The sequence below is a fragment of the Cydia amplana genome, chromosome 19 (genome assembly GCF_948474715.1).
Source record: "Cydia amplana chromosome 19, ilCydAmpl1.1, whole genome shotgun sequence".
In the NCBI taxonomy this organism is placed as follows: domain Eukaryota; kingdom Metazoa; phylum Arthropoda; class Insecta; order Lepidoptera; family Tortricidae; genus Cydia; species Cydia amplana.
In genome coordinates, this window is record NC_086087.1 from 876703 (window position 1) to 893702 (window position 17000).

Here is a 17000-nt window from a genome sequence, read left to right on the forward strand (position 1 = left end):
TTGTATAAAGGCATATTATTAGAATACAAGAAAAATAATTTCAGCTTTTAAAAAATCATCCCCTAAAATGATTAAAAAGGGGTTGAAAGTTTGTATAGGGTTCAAATTTTATTTAAAGCTAGGAACTTCAAACTTTGTAAATAGGTAGTTAGGTAGTAGGTTTTATTAAATAGAGGACATGAAAATCTTCTAAGGGGGTTTAGAGGGATTATAACGAGGACAATTTTATTCAGTTAGGGGCTTGAAACTTCGTAGGTTGTGAAAGACAAAGTCTCATTCGTTGTATAATATTAATAATTAACAAATGATTAACCGTCCTACCGCAATCTCTTGCTGCACAATGTTCTAAGCTAATGTAGAATATATAACCACCAATATACAAATCCACGCGTACGAAGTCGCGGGCAACAGCTAGTATTATAATATGTAGTGAAATTTATTTAATATTTAACTTAAAAGGTAATAATAAAAAAAACATTAAAACTAAGTATGAATTAAATATTTAAAAACTAAACTAAAATTAAAATAAACCTACTTAAAAATTAAAATAATACTTACAATATTATATAAAAACTAAAATATACTAATAAAATAGATGAATATAAAAATAAGTTATAAAAAGAACACCCCTTATCCAATCGTATATTCAACAACAATTTTTTAAGTTGATTTTAAATTAACATAAACCTCAATTTAATGTCAATCTGTTCAATAAACCACCGAAGTTCTTAAGCAAAATATCAAATTATTGCCCGATGTCAGATATCAGAAGTATAAAACTTTGGGCCCATGAAAGTTTATACTTTAACCAAGCAATGCTTTTACTTCACGTGACACGTAACGTAGCCAATAAAAATTAACAAGAAACTATGTGTAATCATCACGACGAGGTCCTAAACTAAGCGCTTTACTGTGATTACTAGCTGTCTGCAGGAAATAAAGACTCTAACAATACCGTACGAGCAGTAGCGTAAGTATAAGGGGTGTCTATTGGTTCTCAAAAAGTTTTAAGTCATAATGTGTTGTTTGCCCGCATATTCGTTAGTCATAAAACTGAAACCGTTAACTTTTCAGGATTTTCGTAAGGTTATCCTATAGATAGGTTAGGTTAGCTTTGTTTTATGGCAATCCTGAAAAGTGACGCGTTTTTCACTTATCAGGATTGCCATAAAACCCATCGATAAGTTCAAGTCTTTAGAAGTAAGGCCAAAAAAAATCTTAGATAAAATATCATCGTGTGACACAACACACCTGCAGAAAGATGTCACCGTTTCCATCAAAAATATAATTATTATAAAATCTAGAAAACGCTTAAAATGTAAAATTTGAATTTAATTACTCGTACGTGTCACCACTTTAAAGCTTATTTAGTAGGACCCTTTTTATAAGGGCCACGCTCAAGTGACCCTTGTACTACTCCAAAAGATCATTAATTCATTAGACATACTTTCTGCGTGTTTATTGACACTGTCACGCTGTCAGACTGAATCAAGGCTAATTAGTAAAGATGGCTGCCGCGTCACAAATACAAAAGGTCGCAAGTTACGCGGAAGTGTTTGAGAGTTGAGCTTTTGTGTAAATAAGGCCTGGGTGCGATGATATCATTGTCTCGGTGCCACGAGGAGCGTGCACAGGATGGTTGTTACAGAAAGCTCCCTTTTACGTTTAAACGCTTAACCCTTACGAAACCCTAAAAAATATTTGTCAAGAAATTAATTTCAAGTACAAACCATTATAAACGATTTTTTTTGTTAAATAACAAACAAAAACAAAGTAATAATATACACGAAACGTATTATTGTTGTCTCTCTAATGAAAATGAATGTGGAAGTGACAGGGAAGACCAAGCTATTCGTGGCTTGTAGAACATTTTACAAATAATGGCATTCCAGCAGCCGTAGTACGGTCGCATTTTTATCAGCTGTCACCTTGCCTGTCACGTTCTAACAAGTAGGTAAAGGCTTCGTCACACAGGCGCGTCTTCCGGGCGACGCGTGAGCGTTTTATATATAAAAGCGGCGCGCCCCGCTCACGCGCCGCCTGGAAAACGCGCCTGTGTGACGAAGCCTTAAGTGTGAATGCTACAGGCATTAGTGACAGGCGATAAAAATAGAACCATGCTGCCACCGCAGTACCTACATATACTGTAACTTAATCGTGTTGTTTGGTGCTAAAAAGAGTAGTGCAGTTTGGGTATCATTTATAATATCTATTTGAGTGGACGTTCTGTATTTATCTGTTCTGTGTCCGAGGCCAACAGTCAAACAATATCCAGTTTCTTATTTGACGATGGCATGCAAAGGTCAAATTAAAAATATAATAACGTTTTTAGGGTGACTTACAAATATATTAACCCTCACCGGGGTCGACCGATTTATTGACATTGACATTATATCTTGTTTCGCGTCAACTCTGCTAAAAATAAATCATCACTACATAGTATAAAACAAAGACGCTTCCCGCTGTCTGTCTGTATGTATGCTTAGATCTTTAAAACTACGCAACGAATTTTGATGCGGGTTTTTTAAATACATAGAGTGATTCAAGAGGAAGGTTTGTGTATAATTTGTTAACCCGTGCGAAGCCGGTGCGGGTCGCTAATAAGTAATACATTTGGAATGAATAAAAAAGAAAAAAAAATAAAGATGATAAAAAAATACCTTTTCATTGCTACACCTATTTTCATTGGCCAAATTACTCAGGAAACTCAGTTTTTTTTTTCAGATATTCAATGGAGATTTTCCCGACGAAAGCGATTTTGAATAAGTTAGCGTCGAGTGGAAATTATGGAACATTCTTGGCGAAAAATTTCTTAATATTACTTTGCAGAATTCTTGGAACAAACTTGCCACAAGGTACTACGTAGGAGTTTTGTAGATTTATTGTTTATCTTACTATTTCGACTTTATTCGTAAGATCTTTGTAAACTTCGGCCTTGAGTTAGGTTAAATACATTCTATGGTTTTAAAAAACCGGCCAAGTGCGAGTCGGACTCGCGCACGGAGGGTTCCGCACCATCAACAAAAAATAGAGCAAAACAAGCAAAAAACGGTCACCCATCCAAGTACTGACCCCGCCCGACGTTGCTTAACTTCGGTCAAAAATCACGTTTGTGGTATGGGAGCCCCACTTAAATCTTTATTTTATTCTGTTTTTAGTATTTGTTGTTATAGCGGCAACAGAAATACATCATCTGTGAAAATTTCAACTGTCTAGCTATCACGGTTTGTGAGATACAGCCTGGTGACAGACGGACGGACGGACGGACGGACGGACGGACGGACGGACAGCGGAGTCTTAGTAATAGGGTCCCGTTTTTACCCTTTGGGTACGGAACTCTAAAAAGGTTAAATACATATGTTGTAATCAAAAAGACTGGAACATGAAGTCTGAAACACTAAAGACCTGTAGCCTTACCCCGAGCTTGACTCTGACCTGACACTGACATATTCGCTAGCGTGCGCGTAACGTACTTCCTATGCATCTCGTTCGTACTGGCATACTAGTGCGAGCGAGATGTATAGCTCCTAGTCTAGTCAGTAGTCACCTTGCCTATGAAACTATATCTATTATTTTTTTCACGAATGTTTGTTCCTGAGTTATGGATGTTTTGTATGAATTGCATTTTTACTATACACAAAAGTGTTACCCACAACACAACCCTTATTGAGATTACTATGGGACTGTGTTGATTTGTACAATATTATCTTATAATTTCTTTCAAAATACATAAAAGTTGTCTGGAAGAGATCGCTTCTTTGCGACAAGACCGCCTGTTGTTACCTAGCTTTTAACTGAATTTGATTTATTGTGTATTCACCTGTATGGTTTTAATAATATTTACTTACTAACTTACTTGCATATCAGACCGTTTGCCAAGTTAAACATACGCTTAAGTATTAAAATACTTTCAGAAAGATCGAATTAACATTATCTCAAAGTACTATACGGCTACCATCAGTTTGTCACTGACATAAACGCCGTCGAGAACGTAATTTACTTTCTATACATCTCGCTCGTACTCGCATATTAGTGCAAACGAGATGTATAGAAAGTAAATTACGTTCTCGATAGCGTAAATGTCAGTTTTGACACTGTCAGTGACTCATGGTACGGGCTCAAAACTCAATAAAACATTCAACAATTACCATTTCATTTGCCTTATTTGCCTGTCACTGTCCTGAAGCATATTAAATTTATTAAGTACCTATTCCTTACGTGTATTTTAAATTAAAACCTTACTCTTTACGAAATAAGGTTATTTTTCCAGTGTAGTTAGGTACGCGTCTCTTTAGGTACTGACAACTCACAATTGCCGTTTCTCTTATTTAGTGTTTGTTTCGAACAATCCTATTTCAGTCGCGATAGAAACTAGATCTCTGAACTGATGACCTATTTTAGTACCTAGCTTGTAGTAGTAGAAAAATAAACTAGTATTCAAATAGTTTCCTTGCATGTCTGTGCATAAATCAACTACCAATAGGGAATATTACTGCAATGTTTTGCCGCCAGAGTGCAGCACTAGCGCTTTTAGTAAACCATAGAGTAACTTATACATACTATACCTTAAACTCTTTTTTAGGGTTCCGTAGCTAAATGGCAAAAAACGGAACCCTTATAGATTCGTCATGTCTGTCTGTCTGTCTGTCCATCTGTCCGTCCGTATGTCACAGTCACTTTTCTCCGAAACTATAAGAACTATACTGTTGAAACTTGGTAAATAGATGTATTCTGTGAACCGCATTAAGATTTTCACACAAAAATAGATTAAAAACAATAAATTTTTGGGGTTTCCCATACTTAGAACTGAATCTCAAAATTTTTTTTTCATCAAACCCATACGTGTGGGGTATCTATGGATAGGTCTTCAAAAATGATATTGAGGTTTCTAATATCATTTTTTTCTAAACTGAATAGTTTGCGCGAGAGACACTTCCAAAGTGGTAAAATGTGTCCCCCCCCCCTGTAACTTCTAAAATAACAGAATGACAAAACTAAAAAAAATATATGATGTACATTACCATGTAAACTTCCACCGAAAATTGGTTTGAACGAGATCTAGTAAGTAGTTTTTTTTAATACGTCATAAATCGTCTAAATACGGAACCCTCCATGGGCGAGTCCGACTCGCACTTGGCCGCTTTTGACAAGTTTTCACAGCCAATCAAATATGACATTGGTACATCAAGGCGGTTTGTTTACAAAGGGCCTGCCGGGAAACGCGAAATCGAAACTCGGCTAACTGCCTCTTTATCGCTGGAATATGCAAGAGTGATACCTAGAGAGGTTAGATAACAAAAGTTCGACTCTCTTGTTTGCGGTAGACCCTTAGATTGTGACTTATTGTAGGAGTGGCGCCCTCTACGCGGAGTTTCGCGTAATTTCCCTATACCCTAAAATATTTAATTTTGAAATAGCCTGTACTAAATGGATATATTCGTATTGTTTTAAAACTTTCGACATCAAAGCGATCTATTTGCGTGGCAATTTTACCGCTCCTGCCGCTTTATGACCGATTTGTTTTATGGGGGGTTGTGGGTTTATTGTGCGGGTAATGCAAGGTGAAACGGTTTTCAGGTCAATGGTCTTTCACAAATATCACAACAGTAATATCAGTAACTAGCGACCCGCCCTCGCTTTGCACGGGTTAACAAATTATACATAAACCTTCCTCTTGAATCACTCTATTTAAAAAAAGCCGCATCAAAATCCGTTGTGTAGTTTTAAAGATCTAAGCATACATAGGGACAGACAGCGGGAAGCGACTTTGTTTTATACTATGTATGATGAAAAGAAAGGTCATAGTGAAGATGGACTTATGTTTCCGCATAGGTGGGGCCTAGCCAAGTTGACAATCGATGATAGGAAACTGTAATCGAAACTTAAATCCTAATGTCATAAAAAAAGCGTTAAGCGTAGGGGGCTAACTCCGTATAAAAACTATTTATAATAAGCATTAAGCGAATTTTGTGAAAATTTGTTTGTAATAAAATTTAAGCTTCATAAGTATTGTTTTACCAAACGTTAAACATGTCGTCAATTTTAAACAAAAACATTGACTCCTTTACCTATTTTGGAGACATAAAAAAACGTATGTCACATGTTTATGTGCATTCGCAAATAAAATATGTACCTACTTAACTTTCTTTCTTTCTATTATAAGTTTGTCAATTAAGTATTTATCATTCAAACAAATTACCTACCAAATGGGTTCAAAATCAACAAACGAAAAGTCCGTGAAAACAAGTTTTCATTCGACATGGCATAATGCGGGGAGCGTTCAGTCTCGCGCACAAAACCTTTCATTAAGATAAACTTCTTCAAAGCTGGAGCTCGCTGGTTAGGGGATCGTTCAGTAGATAGGCTGAGCTAAAGAGATTTTCAACTTTTTATACTTTTTATAGCTTAAATACCGGTTTTAAAATATAAATTGTGTCTAAAAATAACTGCTGTCTACGTTACTCTATTAATCTTTTGGTGCTTTATTTAATGCATGGTGTAAAATAATTTATTTTTCACCTCAGCAGCTCGAACAAGGGTACTTTGCTACTTAAAAACAGTGAGCAAAATCGCATTTTGCTCACTGAGTGAGACAAAATGAGCAAAATGCGATTTTGCTCACTGTTTCTAAGTAGCAAAGTACCCTTGTTCGAGCTGCTGAGGTGATAATTTAATTGTTGGTATATCTTAAGAAAACATGAGTGAATAGAGGTAAGTGATGAAGAAGGAATACATTTTTCGGGTTCTCTAATATGTTCTCACTGCTGAGGTGAAAAATGTTGTGTACTACACGAGATCAAAGTTATTTACATCTCGTGCGCTTTTGAGTCCCTTACTACGCTCAAGATTCTAAATTAGATTCACTCGCTACGCTCGTGAATCTATTATAGAATCTTTCGCTTGCACGGGACTCAAAATAAGCACTCGAAGAAATATCAAACTTTGATCACTTGTTGTACAAATAACTATTAGATACAGTCATATACCCTATTTGATTTTACGAGTAGGGGGCCGATTTTTGGAATTAGACCACTTGATTTCGTGTATTTAGTTCAATAATATCTCCACTACTAGGCATTTCAAACCTACTAATATTATTGAAAACGAGTGTTTAATACCAATAGATTCCCAATTTCTATCGCTCGTATTTCAAAAAACCGGCCAAGTGCGAGTCAGACTCGCGCACGGAGGGTTCCGCACCATCAACAAAAAATAGAGCAAAACAAGCAAAAAAAACAAGCAAAAAAACGGTCACCCATCCAAGTACTGACCCCGCCGACGTTGCTTAACTTCGATCAAAAATCACGTTTGTTGTATGGGAGCCCCACTTAAATCTTTATTTGATTCTGTTTTTAGTATTTGTTGTTATAGCGACAACAGAAATACCTCATCTGTGAAAATTTCAACTGTCTAGCTATCACGGTTCGTGAGATACAGCCTGGTGACAGACGGACGGACGGACGGACAGCGGAGTCTTAGTAATAGGGTCCCGTTTTTACCCTTTGGGTACGGAACCCTAAAAATTGGCGTTTCGTCGTTTTCCACCGATTTTCGAGTAACGAAATCGAGCGATCGAAGTTGAAAAATCACCCCCTAGGTAAGAGTCCCACGCTACTCCATTAACCACAAGTTACGATTACATTTTTTAAGAGAAATTAAGATAAAATAACATGAAACTTGGCATGCACATCAACATAACATATACATATGTACATATATCTATCTATGTCTGGTTATAGCTAAAAATTAAGCTTAGAATAAATTTAAATACTATTTTTAATTTTTAACAATAAAAAATAAAAAATAGTAAATTGTTAAAAATTAAAAATAGTATGGGTAGCGCATCGTAATTGGTGAATTTCCAATATGACTTGGAACTCCGGTAGCCGTTCAAGAAGTGTAACGCTCTTACGGTAGATGTCGCTCGGGTCCCCTTGACCCATATGGTGGAAAGATTTGCTGGCTATGGATGAGGTCTTGGTGGTTCAGATGGCAGAGCGCTGGAGTATCGATCCAGAGGCCGTGAGTTCAAGTCTCACCCAAGACAGTAATTTTTCCACTTTTAAATTTATTCTAAGCTTAATCGATCGCAGACGTTTCTGCTTGTTAAAAATTAAAAATAGCTAAAAATTGTTATACAAAGAAAACAGATCGAGTAGGTTTATATAAAATAGGTGCAGGCTGGCCGAAGGATCGATATGAATGATAAATTAATTAATTGATTCTCATTTACAAGTAATAAACTCCGGCTTTAGCCTGCCTTTCCACTCAGGCAGAGATGAACGGAGATGAGAACAAACGTGCGGGAATCATCCAATATAATTGGTTGTAATCGAGTGGAACGGAGAATAGAACCAATGCTATAGGGCGTTTTTGTTTTGTTGTCCCCTACACTTTTTTTTTCAAATTTGGGATTTTTTTATGTTATTTCTACTCAGAATCACGAGCTCTGTCTATCCTAATAGGAGGAAAAAAGGGTCCCAAAATTTCCATACATTTTTCAATCTTTCCATTCCGCAACCGCCATACAAAGTCTATGAAAAATGGTGACGTAATGGAAATAAAAACCTTGGGACACTTTTTTTCTCCTATTAGGATAGAAAGAGCTCGTGATTCTGAGTAGAAATAACATAAAAAATCCCAAATTTGAAAAAAAAAGTGTAGGGGACAAAAAAAAAACACCCTATAGCATGCTCTCGTTACCGCTCAATTCTGCCTAAGTGTAAAGGCAGCCTTAAGTCAACCGTCAAAGGCCAGAGTACAGTTCACTAAATAACTCTGCTAGTTGTCCTTTGTGGCGTATTATCTGATTCTTTCAGTCATTTGTGAGCTCCAAAGTTTATGGAAGTAATTATATTCGAGGCTTGACAACGTTATAGGATTGCTCAGAAAGTTGTGTAAAATTCTAATTAAACCTAAATTTTTTAAACTAGAGTTACTATTGTTTATTTAGTTAATTCATTGCAAATACACAACAACTCGTATTATAAACATGCCCAGGGCCAAATTTAAAAATTTAAATGAGAACAGGCTTTATTCCACTTTTTATTAAAAATATTTTACAATAGCAGTTATTAATTTTTTTTTACAACAGGACCAAAGATTTGGACACCTAAATTTGTTTTAAATATAAGCTCAGTAAGATGGTCATTAATAATAATTAATGTCAACCTTTCTTATAATGTTTGGCCTCAAAATTAATCAACACTATGTAGTAAGTAACCACTCAAAATCAAACACCACAGCCTCATTCACCATGAATTGCGAACTTTCCACTCAGCTAATTAGTTTTGTTTCCCGTATACAGAGTGTAAATAATTCATAACTTGACTTGCGAGTTCCGAAGTGGCCGATTCTGCAAACAATTTGATATAGTTTTATATTATTTTGATAGGATCTTGATCGTGAGCACCACTCCGCTTTAAGTTACCGTTCTGATTCAGGCAGCACTACCATAAGTGCTTTAGATGTAAAACTGTCAGATTTCGCGTCCACTTCAATTCAACAGTTTATTGAATGAATCGCATGTTCATCAACGGCGGATAAATATCATTTAGTACGAGCAATAATTCAACAAAAATCAACTTTGTTTTAGTACTACTTTAAAGTTGATAATGGTTTGGTTTGCTTGTCACCTAACTGTGGATTGCTAATGTAAAATTTTATACGTCAAATGTCGCTTGTCGAATACCCCTCGTACGACAATACTACATTCCTGCCGCAAATTACGTTAAAAATGGTGCTGCGACAATTATGCAGTAATATCATGCTGCAATATTGCAGCAGTAATACTGGTGTAGTGAATCCCAACAGTACCTTCAGTGGCTCACCTTGATTGGTGCTGAAGAAATGCTGACGAAGCGACGAAATACGTCTCTTTAAACATCGCATCGCATTAGAGGTATTGGTTCTGTTGGCACGATTCAAGGTCGTGTCAAAATGAAATATAAATCACACTGAATCGGTAAAACAGAATTGGCTACAAAGTTTCCGTATTCAGCAAGTAACTCGGGATAGCCTAAGGTAAGTTTGTAACTTTGACTGTTAAATATGTAACTGTAGGTGCTTGTTAAATGAGAGATGTAGGTACGAAAAAACCGGTCAAGTGCGAGTCGGACTCGCGCACGGAGGGTTCCGCACCATCAACAAAAAACAAGCAAAAAAACGGTCACCCATCCAAGTACTGACCCCGCCCGACGTTGCTTAACTTCGGTCAAAAATCACGTTTGTTGTATGGGAGCCCCACTTAAATCTTTATTTTATTCTGTTTTTAGTATTTGTTGATAGCCACTCAGTTGCTTTTGGATTTCAGAAATGGTAGCGTAAATTGCTTCCCCGTTTTATGCAAATGTCCGCGCGATGCAGTGTTTTATTGAAAAATTAATTACTTGGCGTCTAATGAACCATTTGCTATGATTTTTTTACACAGAATAGTTAATAAAACAATGAATCTGATTCCGTTGCTTAATGTATGGGTAATTATAATAAAAATAATTATAAAAAATGCGTAAACTTGACACACTAAAAAAGTCGAAACCTTCAAGCAGACATGTATTTTAAAAAAAAAAACTAAAGCGATAACACCTATTTTTTAGCATCGTAAAAAAAAGTAGATCAGTTCTTCTTTTATTTAGTACCAAATACCATATAAGTGTTTATTAAAAATCCTTAAATAAACATCATTTCATTTTTCGACACGTCACGCAAGAAATACGCAGGACGGATCGAAATGTTTCGTTGATTCATGATGTATTTTTGAATGGTTAAAGAGACTCAAGTACGGAAATATAGTTCTAATAAGAACAAGTAACTAATAATCTTTAATTAGAATAGTCACATTTTGCAATTATCGCATTCATTACGATTTTACAAGTGTAAATAACAAGAAAGTATTACGTACCACCGTAGTTTCGGGTTCTTTTGCCGATAAAAACAACACAATACCACATTTTCACTATAAATTTTTCACATCATTAATCACAGAATGTTAGAACGAAACCATATTACACAAAAGAAAACTGCTAAATACGGAATTACACTAATTTAAACGTAAATAAACAAAGCCGGTATAAAAACACGTGATCGAGCGCCGGTAGGACTGGCCGCCATGTTGAAATAATGGCCGCCGCTGGTGACTAGGGTCGGGGCACACACAGCGCGTTCGGCACAGGTAGGTTCAGCATTCGAAAAAGTATGCAGACATTATTTTCACTCACCGTCATATTCTTATCTACGTTATTTAAGGTACTTTTCCTTCATGTGACATAGTCTGGGGACACCCTGTATATGACCATGCACTAATAAAAGATATATCAATAACCATGTGCAAATAATGTCAGGTTTCCCCAAAACACAATCTTAGTAGTTGAAACATTAGTAGGAACACATAACAAGAATGTACCACACGGGCACGCAAAGCGTCTAGTGTGCCTCATGCCTTACGACGTCCGAGCGAGACGTTCGCTAAATTGCTTTTGGTAGCTAGAGTTACCAGCCGCCCGGCACATACTTACAATTGTTTCTTTCGCTAATCCTGTATAACATATCACAGGTTTAAATGATTTTATGATTATAAATGAAACTTAATATTTAGACTACTTAAATAACAATATTTTATTTGAAAAATATGACTTATTCTTCAAAATCTTATCTTATTTCAATCGCAAGTAACCGAAAAAAATCACCGTTTAACTACTTTGAAGTGAGATAGTAATTCATAATTCTACATTAGAACTGAAATATACATTCTATCTGTTAGTTAGATAAATACATAATCGTTTGGTATAACATTTAGATAGTAAAAGAGTAATTAAAAATACTTACGGCATTTTTAAAACACTGACCACTTTTCCGCAACTTCACTTTCGCACAACTTTGAAACCGACAGCTGTTTTAAATATTTTTATTTTATCATGTTGGCCATATGTTGGCAATTTTTTTTTCTGTATTGCGATGTTATTTGTCTATGCTCGGAACATAGTTTAAACCGCTTCCAAGCCGCCAGTTACAGATAAAAAATCAAAAATCGTACAATGGTCGTCTGGTAGCTCTGGCTACCAGAAGCAATTTGTAGGTGTTCAAAGTTGGTAGCTCTAGTTACCAGAAGCAACTGAGTGGTTATAGCGGCAACAGAAATATATCATCTGTGACAACTGTCTAGCTATCACGGTTCGTGAGATACAGCCTGGTGACAGACGGACGGACAGACGGACGGACGGACGGACAGCGGAGTCTTAGTAATAGGGTCCCGTTTTTACCCTTTGGGTACGGAACCCTAAAAATGTCTAGTCACTTGAAAGATAATATATTTGTCTGTATACTGTATGTTTTTTTATGGGCATGTGTGATAAAGCCTAGTTTTCCCTCTAGGTCAGAAGCAGTCGCTTTGGTTACATACTTTTACTGCTTGTGCTGAATGGGAGGAGCCTGTCCATTTGAATTGCACTTTGCTAACGTACCGCGTTTTAAACTTAAATCACCGCATAAGTGAAAATATTACTAACTAGTGACCCGCCCCGGCTTCGCACGGGTTACACAAAACCTTAACATTTTATCCACCTAAAACTTCCTCAAGAATCACCCTATTGATAGGTGAAAACTGCAAGAAAATCCGTTCAGTAGTTTTTGATGTTTAGGTACTTGAAAATTGTATGTTCTTCAAATATTTTAACTGGACTCAATTAGAAAATAAAAATGTAGTTTATCCAGCTAGATTTTATTCTTGGAAAAATAACCCATTTTTCTCTAGTTTTCCGAGAATTTAGATATTTTATAGAGCTCTCGTGTATCATTAAGGCAGAACTGATAATTGGCTGTATTTCTTCGAAATACTTTATTTCTGAGTGTCTGAAAGCTTTGTTCAGTTGCAAAGAAATACGAGCAAAGTAAGTGACATCATGAGTGTCCTGACTTCTGGGAATAAAGCAAAAGAGGTTATCGAATCAATGGAATCTTAAATTGAGATGTTCTTAAATCTTAAACCAGCTTTTTCACTTTATTATATACCTATGAGCATTTCTTGAAAAAAAAATGCTTATTTTGATTATTTCTATGAATTTTCGTTTTTATCTAGTCAGAATTACAAGCGAATTTCACTTTCAAATTTACCTAGGGGACCGACTGAGTTACGCGGTCCTTTTACAATTTTCTTTCCGAATGTTATCATTTGATCTTTTTTACTCGGTAACTCATCTACAAATCACATATATACTAATTAATTTAACTGACTATTCAAACAATACAATTGACATAATGACCAGTTTAGCTGACCTCCGATTACCCATATTTATATTAACTGTACAGGTCACGTTACAATAGGCATTCTGATTCCAGTCTATGAATAGAGTTGTTCAAGACAAATACGCTGCGGTGCCTTGTTTGTATTGCAGTGTGTGTCTGCCTTTAATGCGCTGAGTTGAGTTCTGTGTGCATTGGGTGTGTAATTTGCTACGCTTAGTACGTAGGTGTGTTGTGCGGACTGCGATCAAACTGCATTTAGTTTCTTAGCTCAAAGCTACCTAGCATATTCATGTATGTACGATAATATGTACCTAAAGGCAGTCAAAAAGAAGGTAATTGTTTGCGTAATGCACTGAAAGAAAGAAAGAAGGACAAAATATATTTAAGAAACCTAAATCTAAAACGGCGAGCGTGTATGAGGAATGTTAAAAAAGTGAAAGACGCGAAAGAGGTATGTCAGGATTGTAGCAAGTGGAAATCCGTGGTCTCAACAACTGATCTCTGCCTACCCCTCCGGGAAATAGGCGTGATATGTACATACATACATTTAAGGAAATACATTTCTAAAATAATATGCCATTGCTCATAGTTTGTATGATGTAGAGCTAATAAAACCCAAATTGTAGTTTACCCTGTATGACCCTGGATGGGTTTAAAACCAGATGTACCCATACCATTTTCCTCAGAAACATCAAATAATAAAACCTACGTTGATTGAAAATATTAATGAAAATAAATGATTTGTATTCTAGCAGTATCAAAACTACAAAAACTTAGTAAAATCAGAGCGCACAGTGACCTGTTTCCATTGCACTTGAGTGTGTATACGCAGCATAATTGCACAGTACCTGGGTATATCGCCGAGGCGCGGCGCTCTCGCGCGGCGCATCTTGGCAGCCGGCAGCACGCCCACCTGAAGACAAACATACTACATGTTAGGACGTGCTTGGGAACCCCTTACCCCCCCCCCCCCTACTGGGTAAGGGGTTATCGGTCATAAACAGATTTTAAAAGTCACACGAACTTTAATAAAAACCGGACAAGGGTCGCCCTCCGTCGCACACCGAGGGTTCGGTACTTTATAGTACCTATTTGCTGTTATAGCAGCAATAGAAATTCGGTTCATGATATACAGCCTGGTAACAGACATACGGGCACAGGAGTCTAGGGTCCTGTTTTTATCTTTTGGGTACGGAACCCTAAAAAAAGGACGCTTTCCACGAAGAATTTCGTACATTGACCCACCTGGCCCCGTAGCCAACATGCCAATCGCTAACGCTCCGTAGCGATCTAAACGCAACTGTCACTGTCACACTATATGGAAGAGTGATAGAGAGACACAAAGCGATTCGATGGCGAAGCAATATCGATCGTCACCTTGGCTAGACCGCTTGTTCCTATCTCTATTACACGCGCATAATTAGGTATATCGCTGTCCAGTGTCATTGACCGCGTGCATTATGGGTGGGACAGCAATATCTGAATTCCCTTTGAAAACAATCACACTTGTACTACCTAGCCTAGTGGGAGTGAAAAACAATAGTGTTTTTTTTACAATTTACGTGATTCAATATTATTAGCCCGGATTGCTAAAGACGGCGTTCGAATCCGGCTTTCACCACTGGAGGGCTTCGTCACTTCTTCTTTAATATATGACATTTTACAATATTATTTATTAATCACTTTTCAACACTAAAAAACTGGCCAAGTGCGAGTCGGACTCGCGCACGGAGGGTTCCGCACCATCAACAAAAAATAGAGCAAAACAAGCAAAAAAAAGCGGCCAAGTGCGAGTCGGACTCGCCCATGAAGGGTTCCGTATTTAGGCGATTTATGACGTATTAAAAAAAAACTACTTACTAGATCTCGTTCAAACCAATTTTCGGTGGAAGTTTACATGGTAATGTACATCGTATATTTTTTTTAGTTTTATCATTCTCTTATTTTAGAAGTTACAGGGGGGGGGACACACATTTTACCACTTTGGAAGTGTCTCTCGCGCAAACTATTCAGTTTAGAAAAAAATGATATTAGAAACCTTAATATCATTTTTGAAGACCTATCCATAGATACCCCACACGTATGGGTTTGATGAAAAAAAAATTTTTGAGTTTCAGTTCGAAGTATGGGGAACCCCAAAAATTATTGTTTTTTTTCTATTTTTGTGTGAATATCTTAATGCGGTTCACAGAATACATCTACTTACCAAGTTTCAACGGTATAGTTCTTATAGTTTCGGAGAAAAGTGGCTGTGACATACGGACGGACAGACAGACGGACAGACAGACAGACAGACATGACGAATCTATAAGGGTTCCGTTTTTTGCCATTTGGCTACGGAACCCTAAAAACGGCCGCCCATCCAAGTATTGACCCCGCCCGACGTTACTTAACATCGGTCAAAAATCACGTTTGTTGTATGGGAGCCCCACTTAAAACTTTATTTTATTCTGTTTTTAGTATTTGTTGTTATAGCGGCAACAGAAATACATCACGACAGACGTGACAGACGGACGGACGAACTGACGGACGGACGGACGGACAGCGGAGTCTTAGTAATAAGGTCCCGTTTTTACCCTTTGGGTACGGAACCCTAAAAATAGCTAGAATCTCTTAAAGTTACTTCCGTGTACGTACCGAAAACCAAAAGTGCAGAAGGTCTCGCCTTGAACTTAAAGCGTCGGGAACTACCGCTACACGAGTATAAATAAAAGTCTATTTCTGGAGCCTTTTTGGTCGTGTGATTAGTCCGCCGGAAGTAACTAGGTCGTGTACCCACACAATGTTTATAAGAAAAAGTAGGGATAGCCTGATTAACTAACAAATAAGGGGGCCTCGCCAAGATGATAATCGTGGATAGGAAATACTAATCGAAACATGTCGAAACTGAAATAATTCTCAGGATCTGTCATCTCGATATTATTGAATTGATTTATTTAATAAAAACACTTTAAATAAAAACTTATAAATAAAAAAGTTGGCCTAGGTCGGTCGTGGTCGCTCGGTAGGGTACCCAGAAGGCTGGCCGCATTGCCCCGCTGGATGGCAATGCTGATCCGCTGGGCAAAATATTGGCCAGCCCTCTGGTCACCAGAAGCCTCTATAAGGCGCTTTGACAGCTCCTCATAGAGGCTACGTACGCTAGGTTCCGACGGCCCCAGGGTTTCAACCCCAAACGCCACAAATATAATATATTATACTACTACCTACCTAGTATTTTATTATTGAATTGAATTGAATTAGAGCTTGACTGTATCTACAGTATGTTTTAGCAGTACTTATGTGCATGCACGGTAAAAAATCAGTTATTGAAAACCAATTATAGTACGTTTAATATTCTTTCAAATGGTATCTATCACCAACTGATCAATAAAATAAAACCCGAGAAATAATGAAAACTTGACGCCGGTCGCCCGCCATTTACGTGACGGCGCTTAGTGACCCATGCTGAACAAAATTCGTAATTACTTGGTTATATAATATCATACACCAATAAAACTTATATTTTTGGAAAGCTAATGAAATTTCACGTACATTTTGTGAGAATATTATTGGAGTAAAGTTATAATTTATTGAGTTAGATGCATATTTAATCAGTACTTATGCCATCCATGCACGGTATAAAATCAAATATTTGAAAATATTTTGTAAACGACTACAGTTATGACTACGGTTATTATGAAACAATAATAGCACGTTTAATACTCTTTCAAACGACACCTCACACGAACCGACCGATCCCATAGGACTTAAGATGTGAA

General features: G+C 36.9%; 1 protein-coding gene across 1 annotated transcript in view; it reads right to left on the bottom strand.

The window, feature by feature from the left end:
- The window catches only part of LOC134657232 (calcium/calmodulin-dependent protein kinase kinase 2), a 232439-nt gene that overhangs the window by 182952 nt on the left and 32487 nt on the right, over positions 1 to 17000 (bottom strand). The window contains exon 2 of the mRNA XM_063512801.1: positions 14088 to 14152. Within this exon, the coding sequence (XP_063368871.1) occupies positions 14088 to 14152 (65 nt within the window). The remainder of the gene's footprint in view (positions 1 to 14087; positions 14153 to 17000) is intronic.